At 39.4% G+C, this 12,345-nt stretch overlaps 1 protein-coding gene across 4 annotated transcripts in view; it reads left to right on the top strand.

The window, feature by feature from the left end:
- The window catches only part of SPIRE1 (spire type actin nucleation factor 1), a 130,788-nt gene that overhangs the window by 81,263 nt on the left and 37,180 nt on the right, over positions 1 to 12,345 (top strand). For all 4 annotated transcript variants that reach the window (XM_083874747.1, XM_083874749.1, XM_083874746.1 and 1 more), the window contains exons 4-5: positions 1,913 to 2,038; positions 11,857 to 11,940. In XM_083874747.1, the coding sequence (XP_083730873.1) occupies positions 1,913 to 2,038; positions 11,857 to 11,940 (210 nt within the window). The remainder of the gene's footprint in view (positions 1 to 1,912; positions 2,039 to 11,856; positions 11,941 to 12,345) is intronic.

A 12,345-nucleotide genomic window follows, 5' to 3' on the forward strand; every position in this document is an offset into this window, starting at 1 on the left:
GGATGGGGAGAAACAGGGAGACATATGTCAACTATGTCCTTATGATTATCCAGAAATAAATATGAAGAATGTAAGAAAATATTGGCCATCTATTGTAAAACAGCATAAAATTTGAAGTGTAGGGATCAAGGGCAATTTCGTGAACATGGCTGCCTTGCATTTCCTGTGTGGAAGGAAAACATATAGGAAGGAATAAAAATAGACACACATATAAACTTTCTGTATGTATAGTCTTTTTTACAACTGAAGTGAGATAAATACATAGGGGTACATAATCAGAACAGGAGTTCAAATTGTGCTTGTAAAAGTTTATCAAAGGAGTTGACCAAATCTGACCACTGAGCTCTATATTGTTATTCTAATGGGAAGAAATAAAAGATAGCAAGGGGCCTGTGGCCTCAGAGAGCAACTTGTCAATGAGGTTGGGGCAGTCTAAATCTGGCTGTACCCAAACACAATTGTTCAGCCCTTCCTCCCTTTTCCCACCCTGGCAGTACGTCTCCTTGCTCCTTTTTGCCTTCACTTCTGTGAGTGTGTCCATGCCATGAAGAGTAATTATCTGCTGCTCCACTTCCTTCACATTGTTAATTTTTGTCTGGGTGAGTAATCCTCTCTGAGTTAGGGCACGAACTCCCGTGCCAGCAGAAGGGTATCCGTGGATTCATACAGCTGGAGGCCACAGGACCACACCTTTTAGTGGCGCTATGGATTTAAATCAAATGGAAAGCAATAGGGAAAAGCAGCCTGAGCTTTACATGCATCGTGCCCCTAGCAGCCACAGTGTTCAGTGGAATAACAGGAGAGATTTAGACAAGTATGCCACTAGGCTAATTAAGGGCTCTTCTGCTAAAGAGGCTTTTGTATCGAGCTTTAGTTTTGGAGATCTGAATATAGCTATATATATATTGAAAATAGTTACTATACAACTACAGAAACAAGAAAAATTTTAAGGCCTTGATTAAGACTGTTTTATTTTTACATATACACCAGTATGATACATGATATGGATACTCAAGTTTCAGCTTTGGGATGTTTCTAATTTAAAAGTGTTTGGGAAGCAAATTACAGATTTTATTTTATTCTGTTTTCAGATGATATTTCCATGAACATGATATGTTCATGAAGCTGGATGTCACTCAAACCATTCAGGCTCTCAGTTTGAAATGTAAAGGCTGGTTTTAGTGAAACTTCTCTTGTTGGAAACAGGAGCTGCAAGTTGTACTCTAAAAGCAATGCTGGACTGACTGTTCATCAGTAACTGTGAATAATTATTAGTGATTTGAGTAGGCTTTCAGAGTTTCTCAAGTTTAGTGTATATGGAAACACCTGTAGGGTTCCTTTGCATTAGCTATGCCTGTGTTTGGAAATGTTCATGAATGTCTGAGGTAAAGCAGTAAACCTGTGCTTCCATAGCTCTTGCTGTTTTTTAAAATCTTTATGCTGCTTGAAATAAACCTGTTCAGAATTTCAGCTTGATGATTACACTGTACTTTTTTCCTTGCTTCACCTTCCATCCTTTTATAAACTCATAGGGATATAGTTCTCTTCCACATTCATAGGAATACTTAGCACTTACTGTTAAAGCTGGTTTGAATTAAGTATATTTTCCCAAAATTTGCTATTGCAAGATGGCTTGTTTTCACAATTACGACAGTTATGTTGAATTATGTTGTTTCCCCCCCTCTTTTTTTTTTGTTATGAAAAGACAGTGTCTTGGTTTTCCAGAACGTGGTCTACCAGTCCCCTTACCATTCCTATAGTACACCTCAATTCCTGATAAAACTTAAATGTCTCATGAATGTTTGTGCCCTTGATATCCAGTTGCATTCACTTTCATGTTATTTCATGCTCTGTAGCATTAATGAAAACAATGGGGCATTGTTTTGATACTGTTGTTTATTTTTCTCCCCAGCTGTGTGCTGCCCACCTGCCAACCCCATCAGAGGCACCCAACCACTATCAAGCAGTGTGTCGGGCTCTGTTTGCTGAAACAATGGAGCTCTACACTTTCCTGGCCAAAATTAAAAGTGCAAAAGAGGTAAGCAGTCTGAGGTTTTCTGCTTTTGAGCTCATCACCGTGTTAATTTGGCTTGCAAAATCACTTCTGTACTCAGCCAGTAGGTAATGCCAGATGCTTGAGGAGATCAACTGTAGTTTTCAGGGAGTACACTTCTTCAGCTGAGGTTGTTTGGTTTGTTGTTTTTTTTTTTTATTTTGGCCTGTAGCCTTTTACATCCCTCAGAATTTCTTATTAATTGTGACTAGTCTATTTGGGAGTAAAACAGAGGATTTTCTTGGAGGGTAACACATTGCATATGTGTACCCATTCCTGCATGTGCCTGTGCAATGCATTTGAGTCTAAAGTCTTCTCTGGTATTTTAGGGATGTTATGAAGTGTCAGAGCTTTGCCTTTTCTTTCTCAGCTCCTTCTCATGAGGGAATTCTCTTTGCTGAGAATTGTCTGAGATTCTTTTTGCTTGTATTTTGTCCCCAGTCAGCAGCTTCTCTTACCTTTTGCTGTCTGTTTGGTTTGTTGTCTGTCACATTGGTTTCACAGCAAAGCCAACTTTAAAAATAGAAAAATTTTCCCCTTCAGGTCACAATACTTATGTTCACTGCCTGTTTGGCTGTTACTGCTGGCTGAAGGGCCATCCTGTGAACCATTGCAATTAATGGGTCTGGCTGAAGAGTGATTTTAAGGATGATATTTACTGCAGATGGTTTCAGTGATCTGGCCTGTAGAGTGGCCCTGTGAACAGTTGTATTAAAGCAATCTGGGTCCTGGTAACACTGGAAAACTGGTGGGTGAGGGGAAGGGCAGGAAGGGAAAATCATTTCTCAAAGCTGGTTTCTTCAGCAAAGAAAACTTGTCAAGTAGCAATGCTTTCATAAGTTTTTTTTTCTTAATAAATCCCTGAAGGATTTCCTTTTCTTTTGTAAGTCAAGATCTACAGTACCTTTGAAAAGCAGGATAAGATTTTACAGGCTGACCTAAAAAATTTTGCTGCTGAAAGAGACAGAGCTGTTCCACCCACGCACACGTACTCCCACTGTTTTCCTTCTTCTGGTTCTAGGGAACAAATGCAATAAATATCAAGCAAAACAAAAAATAAAGGAGTTACTCCTTGTCAGGTTAATGCACTGAATCAGCTCATTAAAGGGTAAGATGAACCTCAGCAGCACAAAAGAGTTTTTATCACGCTGACAGTGGAAGATGCAAACCAGAGCCATAAGGGGCTGCTGCTCTTGCCTTCCTGAGTGAGGTGCATCATCCAAGAGGGAGAATCCTTCTGAGATGTTTTTCTCCTGCACAGGGCCACATTTAATCTCCGCTTCTTCTCCAGTCCTATTCAAACTGAAAGTAATTTTTAAACTGAAGCAGTGTTATACAAGGATAATTTTGACAATGTCAGCATGGCTAAAGAGTCTCTTGTTTTCTGAAGTGCCTGTGTTATGGGACATCTGGATCCAATGCCCCTGGTACAGGGAGCAGGCAGGATACAAGGTCTCCAAGCCAAAGCTGTCTCCCAAACCTTGACATCATTAATTTCACATCTTGGCTTTTACCTACTGGATATATTAACTGAGGGACCTGTGCTGGAAACACCTCACTCAACAGCTGTTGCAAAGTCCATGTTAAGGCTCAAAGATGATGCCCTTCAGAGTTTTTCTTTCTGCTCAGAGAGGAATTATGTCTCCAACAGTTCTCAAACATCTTGGCCACAGTGAGCAGTAATAGGGCATCTCTGTTGTCAATGTCAAAATAAAATATTGTGGACTATAACCATTTAAAATAATGTCTTAACAATAATATTTTAAAATTATTTTAAAAAGTGGAAAGGCATTTTGAATTTGCAAATTATTTAATCACTTTATCATTGGGCATAAAAACCCAACAACATCTGATCACACCATAGAGAATACTATGAGTTAATCCCAAATGAAAGAAACCATTTGCCTCTCACAGACTATTAGGCATTGATTCAAAGCACATTTAGGTCAAAGGAAGTAATCCTTGTGGATGGAATTTTGGCCCTACTGAATCAGTAAAACTTTTATTGCTGCACCTAACCTGGGCCAGAATTTTGACCTTTTGATTTCATTTTACTCTAGATCAGTCCCTCAGTAGGCATGTAAGAAATTACCAAGAAAATTATCTTTGAAGCATCTTTTGGAATCTGAATACTTTGGATTTATGATGTGCTTGGTCCTTGCTCATAGCTTTTATCCAACTATAGACTTGGAAGGCATTTAATTTTGAAAATAATACAGTGTACAAAATAAAAAATAGGTATGAAGAAAATGTGAGGTGAAATGCTGTAAGTCTTGTTGCACCATTTTAAAATGACTTTTATAGTTTATACTTGAGGCAAGCAGGGATCATATGATCGCATTAGGTTTGTGCCAGTAAAAGCTGTGCTATTGTTTACATGCTCTTCTGTCTTGAAAATACATAGCAGAATCTTAAGTCATGAAGTGTACAGTTAAGTACATTTCTAGTAAATTCCTTTTTTCTTTTCTTTTTGTTGTTGTCTTATAACTAATGGGTACAAAGGAGATAAACACCGAATACTTCAGTAAGGAAATTTTGTTGTTATGCATTTGTGGTGATTGCTTTGGCAGAGAATTGGGAGAAAGGACCAAATTACATACATCAGTTCCAATTAAAAAAACAACTATACTGTGTAATATTGTGGGTTTGATACTAAAGATGCCAGGAATTTTAAATTGTTAGTTTGTTTCAAAAAATAACAGCCTAATTTGGAGATCTTCCTTTAGATTCCCTCAGACCTAGATGCAGTTGTGATCAAAATGAAATTAAAAACACCAAAAAACACCTCTGAAATTATTTAAAGTAACTTTCCTGTGGCTAAAAATTACTTTGAAATTACTTGGATTCCTTCTAGGGCAACTGAGTGGCATCTGGGTATCTTTCCCAGGTATATGAGGTTCATGTTTTTTGGTCAGTAAATGCTTAAATAGGCAGCTTCACTGTAGTGGAAGAGGGAGAATTTTTATCTGTAAAAATCCACTTGCTTGGAGTGAACAAAATCTGACCTATATTATACTGCAGCCTAGAACAGGTTTAGATGGGAAATAAACAGTGAAAGAGTCAGGGAAAGATATTGCTGTGATGCTGTTTTCAATTTGACCCTATAAAAACGTAGCAGGGCTTTGAAAGTCTAGGATTTCAAGAGAGATAGATTGGTAGGTAGGAGAGACAGGTCTATAGGCTGTAATATGTTTTTATACCAGTATAGGTACTGAGGAGCCACGTGTTCCCCAGTCATCATCTGTCGTATAACAAATGGAGTGTAGATTCACAAAGGGCTGTACTGGCATGACTTTGGGTGAGCGTATTATCAGAAATGATGAAGTGATGAGTGAGCTGTTGAGATCATCTCAATGGATGTCAAATAGAATGTTTAAGGCAGTTTGTCACATAATTGATGCCGTATGATTATTTCCAGTCTGATTCCCTGTGTATGAAAGGTCAGCAGTAAAGTTGACTTGCAGACAGGGAGATGGTACATCCATTCTAGAAAAGTGTGAAATGTTTCATGTAGTGGATGCACAGGATGGACAGAGTTGAGAAAGATGTGGTAGCTCTGTTGCAATACTTTAAAAAAGTAAACTAAAAATTTTCTTTTTGCGTGGTGAAGGTTTTTTAGCAAGTTTACTGGAGTGTTTTTCAGCTTGCTGGCAGCACCTGCATGCTGCTCAGGGTCTGTGAAAGGTGCCCTTGCTGCAGACACACCCTGGGTACCATCTGCTGCTATCCAGGAGTGGTCTTCTGATGGGCCAAGATCTCCTAACTCTTGTGACCTGGTGTTTAAGCTTTTACAGCTGATAATAAAGATGGAGTACAGCTTGTTTTCCATGTCAAGAAGCGAGCTTTCAAAATTGCAGTAAAAAAATCCCATAGAAATGGATTTTTTTTTAAAATAGTCTTTTGGGGAAAATGGTCCGCGTGGTGAAGGAAATGCACACATATCTGGGGCGGGGGGGGCAAGGTAGTTTGAATATCTGCTGAAAATTGACCCACGTAAAAGAAAAGATTGAACTTTTCAGGGTTGTCCAAAAGTCATTGACATAATCTTTGGTGGCACCTGGCCATAGACAGAACTGTAGGCACAAATAAGTGTTGTCCATGAGATAAAGCAAATGTTCCTGCTGTGAAGTATCTGAAAAGGTCACACATATTGCTCAGAAATGGCATTGAGTGTGACTGAGAGAGACAGACACTATGCGAGCAAAGGAATGCAAAATTGGTGCTGTGGCTCAGACAGGGGATTCACCAGGGCTGTATCCACATTGTGAACCTGCTTTTTTGAAGGGATATCTGCCCTAGTCCTCCTCTGGCTCCCTGTTACTGCCTGGTCTTGCCTTCTCCTGGAGTTAATGTTCCACGTGCACTTCATGGCTGAGTGAGCCAGCAATGTGCCCTTGCTACAGAGAACGCCAGTGGTGTCCCAGGCTGCATTAGGAAAAATGGTGCCAGCAGAAACATTGCTCAGCTCTGGAGTGCTGGGTCCAGTTCTGGGCTCCCCAGTACAGGAGAGACATTGATGTAATGGAGAGAGTCCAGAGAAGGGCCAGGATGATGATGAAGAACTGGGACATCTCTCCTGCGAGGAAAGGCAGAGAGACCGAGAGCTGTTCAGTCTGGAGATGAGAAGGCTTGGGGGGATCTCATCAATGTCTCTGAATACCTGAGAGGGGAGTGCAAAGAGGACAGCATCAGGCTCTTTTCAATGGTGCCCAGTGACAGGATGGGAGGCAGTGGACATAAACTAAAACTCAGGAGGCTCCTCCGAACAGCCAGAAATACTATTTTTACTGTGTAGGTGACTGAGCACTGACACAGGTTTTCTGGGAAGGCTGTGGATTCTCTGTCCTTGGAGATATTCAGAAGCTGCCTGGACATGATCCTGGACAGCTGGCTCGTGGTGGCCCTGCTTTAGCAGGAGGGTTGGACCAGCTGACTTGCAGAGGTCTCTTCCACTCTCAAACAGTTGATGACTCTGTGGGTGGTACCAAGAAAGGTGATGCTGGCCTGTAGGATGCAGACCTGTGGGTTATGAACTCCTCAACTGGCACAGGTGGTGCTAAAAAACACCACGTGATGCTGGCCAAAATATGAGATAAGGGTCCAGTAGGCAGAACTGTTGTAGTAGGTTTGACTTGTATCTCAAAAGGTTTTAGAGATTGATGTACACCCTAGAGCATCAAAATTAATATTCCTTCCAAAACTAATTAAGACTTTGTATATTTTTATAATTGCCTACATCTCTAATTGCAGTGAAAATCCATGCTCATCAAAAACTCATCCATAATTTCATTATCCACGGTGTGCCTTGTAATTAGGCTTTTGGTAGAACACAGAAAAGCTCCCAATCTGTTATCTTTGTACTGTTTTTTTAGTACATGTTGCTTTTCATTTCTCTCCTTTCTGATGTAAAAGTATAATTCTTTCAGTCTGCCTGGATATACTTCAATCCAATCTGTATGAAATGTAAACATACAAATTCGTATTAAGTACATTCATAGAAATGAAATTGTTTCTTTTTTCCCTTGTTTCAGTTTCATACAAAAATTCAGTTGGAAAAGAGCTAATAAGTCAGGTGGCTATACTGCTGTCTTATTTGTACAAAATATGATAATGGAGGTAGTTAATAGGTACCTAAATAATGTTAATGGCTAACTTATTTTGGAAATAGAGTCATTAGCCCAGTTACTCTCAAAAGTCTTGTGACTGTAAATGTTGTCAAATACTCTGCTGCTTGAACTTTCAGTGAGCACAGCTGGAGAAATGAATTAATTCACAAACTTTTCAGCTCATAACTTCACTTTTGCCTACACTTCCAAGTCTCCAGTGACTCCACTTTTTGCAGCTGTGTTGTTGTCAGGCTTGCAGCTCCATCATGATCAGTTTGATCCCTCAACTTTGGACCTTTAATAAGGGAAAATGCTGCTGGTTTGTGTTGGGCAGGGGAGAGTTTGGTTTCATTTTCTTAAATGGTGCTGACACTGTCACTCAATCAGTGTTATGTGCCCTTGGTTTGGGTTATTTTTGCCTCTTGCACAATTATGTTGAGCAGCATGCTGACTATTGCCCTCTCCAGGGCTGAGCATCTGTCCATGAACTTGGATATCAGCTTGAGGTTTTCAGGAACTGGTTTAACTGATCCTATTCCCAGTTTGAATTAAATGGGTTTTGGGTCCTTTCAAAGACCTAGAGTAATGCTGCTGCCTAAGCCCTTGGAATTTAAACCCATGTTGAATAGCTGAAGGTATAAAAAAGTTTTTCCCATATGTGCATGCTGTGTATTTTTAAATTGAGCCTAAATGGGCAAGAATGTTTTACTAGGTTCACAGGTAGCAGTATAAGAATCAATTTAATCAGTGAGCAAGTGACTCCTAATTAAGAGTATAAACTGGGAACTACAGTGGGCTGTGCTCTGCAATTGGTGAAAGGCAAAGTCCAGGTCTGGATTCCCTAGAATACCACATTCATTAAAGCATTGTGTTTTAGAAAGCATTTTATGGAAGAGAGTCTTTGACACTGTGCTGAGAAGAGTCTTACATAAACTCCCATCTGTCACTGAGCACATCTCAAATGTGGGCCACGCAGCAGCAGCAAATCAAGTGCCTGCTTTTAATAGTACAGAAAGAGGTTTGAAGACATTTGATATTTTTATTACTAGCTTTTGTCACAAAATGCAGTCTTCTAAAAAAAATGGCCAAATGCTGCAAAAGGTTTAAAAAAAAGGCCAGAGCTCTTGAAACAGAAATTTCTTACACATCCAATCCTTATTGCCTACATGAATGTCCAGGCTGTAATAGGTGAATTGGGTCTGTGGTGTCAGTCTGAGGTTCTGGGGTCATTTAGAAAAACCCTTTTAAGATTTTTTCTGCTTCCTGAAATGGAAATCCATTTAGTCCATGTATTTATTATACTGCAATAGCTTTTCTTAAGCCATTGTCCCAAGGGTAAGTGCAAGTGGCTACAGCAGCAGCAGCTGAGGTTACTTGGAGGTTTTGGAACACAGTTGAATTCTGACAAAGGGTATATTGTATTTTAAATGTGTTGGTTTCTATAATTTATGATTGCAACAGAGGCAGAAACCCACTGATGCTGGCTAGAGATGCTGGAGGGAAACCCTAATGTTCCATTTAGTCTACAAGTCTAAACATAATCATTTGTCACAGTGAATTTATTCCTTCCCAAGCAGGACCTGACAGGTGTAGAAGAGCTAAAGAAGCCTTCCTTAACACTTCCTGCAAGCATAGAACACTTGCTGGTTTCTTCCAAAGCTTTGTTAGTTCCATAATGATGGAAATTCCTTTATCTTCTACTCTTCTCTTCTAACTGCATGGTGAGCTGCATTTAAGTGCCAGAGCCAGGTGCCAGGGAAGGGAATGAACTATCCCTCCAAAGTGGGTGTCTGTGGTGCCAGGACTGCAGTTAAGCACCCAACACAGGATGGGGAGTTAAAGAAGCCCGGCTTTGGCAGTAGCCTGTGCTTGTACCAGCTCATTTGTATCATAAAACTGCACTTGGAGACACTTCATCTCTTGGCTGGCAGGTTTGGCTCCTGCAGCTGTCTGGTGCATGGTAGCCAGCATCACTTACACCTGTGCTTTCTTGGGTAGGAACTGCCCCTCTAGCTATGTTCCAGAGAAAATAATTAGATGGTGGCCTTATTTGGAGTATCTTTCAGCTGCTCAGGGTGTTTTTTTTTCCCACATCTTATTTTCTGCTGTTACGAAAAACAGATTGTAATCTCTTCTAGCTTCATGAAATATTTATGTCAGTCAACAGCATCAGCCTTTGGGCATAAACCAGCCCCATGAACTGTATGGTAGGGAGCACAGTTGCTGAGATGGGTGATTGTCACCAGTCTTGTTGAATAGCTGAAGTATAGATTAAGCAGCTGGAACATGTTTATTTTATAAAAAATTAAAGTGTACCTTCCAGTATGGGAAGGAGGAGCAGATCTGACAGTTGTGAGCCCATTAACTGAAGTTATCTTTTTGATTACAAAGATATAAAGGAAAAAGTATCAGATGTTATATTTCGTGGTTTACCAGTAGATGTTAGCAGTTTGCGAGAAAGAAAGTAATTTACAGTTCATAGGTACTATATTTGAAATGATGTCTCCAACTGTATGATACAGAAAAGAAACCCTGGATAGCAGACTACACATAAGCAAGGCCTTTATGTTACCCTTGCTTCTCATTTTTCCCTGGGAAAGGGCAATTGCCTGTAAGTGTCAGACTGACCGCAGTGCCAGGACCAACAGAAGTTTCTATAAAGACATTCTTTCCCAGTTGGGTATCCTGTTGTGATGCTGCAAGTCATGCCAAAACGTTCCCACATTGTCCCATGATGTATCTACTTTTGTTAGTGTGGGTGATTTATGCTTTTTTGGAGTCTTCTTGTAAATCATGTATTTTATTTTGATAGGGCAGTTGTACTGTTTCTTCTTTGATACTAAAGCAATTGTGTTACTTACATAAATAAGATGACAAAGAATCCATCTGGTCTCTTTCCAAAACCTCTGTGGTAGCTGACTCACATGTCCTATCTCTGCAGCCAGGTTTGGTAGATGCTTGCACTGTTCAATCTGCAAGTTAAGCACTTTTCCAGGGCTTCCATTTCTCACACTGAAATGTTGGCAGTTTAGGAACTGCTTCCAGGAAAAAAAACGTTTTAAAAAGAATGCTTATTTTTATTTTTTCTGGAAAGCTGAGAAGCCTAATTGAGACTAATGGTTCAGTTCCATTAAAAGAAGAACTTAAGTGCTTAAAATATAGAAATATTTTCGATAGCTACATCTGTCAGATCTCTGACCTGTTGCTTTAGTCTCAAAAAAATAAAAAAGTTGTTAGCAGAGGACTTAAATATCCATTTCAGATGTATTACTGAGTATTTAGAAAATAGATCAAATTAAACATTGTTAAAGATTTCCTAGGAAATTCTCTGTAAAAGTAGATTACTGAGGAATTGCTTGTACTGCTGATTCCAAAACATTTCAATACAGAAGTAAACAAAAAAAGCACCTTTTGAACATACAGGTGTTGATGTGTATAAGAAAATTTGTGTAGAGCCACAGCCTTCTGTGTTCAAGCTTGCCTGTTCTTTGGTCTGCTGTATCTTTTAACTGGTTTTCATATTGTTGTTGGTATGGAAGCCCTTTTTTTTGCCCCTTTGCATACCATCTTTTCCATATTTGCATGATCTGATCTTGTTCATAAATAGCAGTTTTCATCTTTGAAAGAATATTTCTCTTCTTCACATGATTTTATTATTGCTATTTCAGAATCTATACCCATGTTATCCAGACTAATTAATTGCAATATATATATGCAATTCTGTCACTATTCAATGTTTCTCATAGTTTATTTCCCATAGTTTATTTCTCCTTCTACAAAAACGAGCTGCCTTGAATTCAACAAGCCTTAATTTTGATATTAGTGGATCCTTATCAAGCCGGTAATATTTTCTGTGTTGCAGCTTAATAGACCTGATAGGTGGTTAAGGGTTTTTTCTGTGCATATAAAAATTTAGGAATAGAAACATTTTAATGTGTAATTTTTCCTCCAGCATGCTATTATCTGAAGTACTTTCATACTCAAAACTTAACATTTGTTCCCAGCATTTAAGGTTAACTTTCCAAGGAAGAGAAATATGGTGTTTCAAGTTACTTTTACAGTATTGCTAATGAAGTCATAAAACATTCAGTAAAATACCCAAACAACATGATACAACAGATTAAAAATTAAGCTTCAGTTTTACTTGAGAGTTAATGCCACTGTTCATTTATTGACTCATTTCCTTTTCATTGGCAGAACCTGAAGAAGATTCAGGAGATGGACAAAGAGGCAAGTGATGAATCCAGCACAGATCTCGATGAACTGAAAAATGCTGACTGGGTAAGACAACAGTGGAATAGTAATTCAGCATCAGTACTGGTAGTTTATTTTTCTTTACAGAGCTTAACTAAGGCATTATTACCTCTGCCTCATGAGACCCCACCTGAAATAATGGCCAGCTGTGTAGCTGCCAACATAAGAAGGATGTGGACCTGTTGGATTGAGTCCAGAGGAGGCCAAAAAGATGCTGAGAGGGCTGAAGCATCTCTCCTATGGAAACAGGCTGATAGAGCTGGGGTTGTGCAGCCCAGAGAAGAGAAGGCTCCAGGGAGACCTTAGAGCAGCCTTCAAATACCTAAAGGAAACCTCCGAGGGAGCTGGAGAGAGACTTTTTATGAGGATATTTAGTAACAGGACAAGATGGAATGGCATTAAACTGAAAGGGATTTAGATTAGATATTAGGA

This window comes from Zosterops lateralis, assembly GCF_965231275.1.
Source record: "Zosterops lateralis genome assembly, chromosome: 1".
Taxonomy (NCBI): Eukaryota; Metazoa; Chordata; class Aves; order Passeriformes; family Zosteropidae; genus Zosterops; species Zosterops lateralis.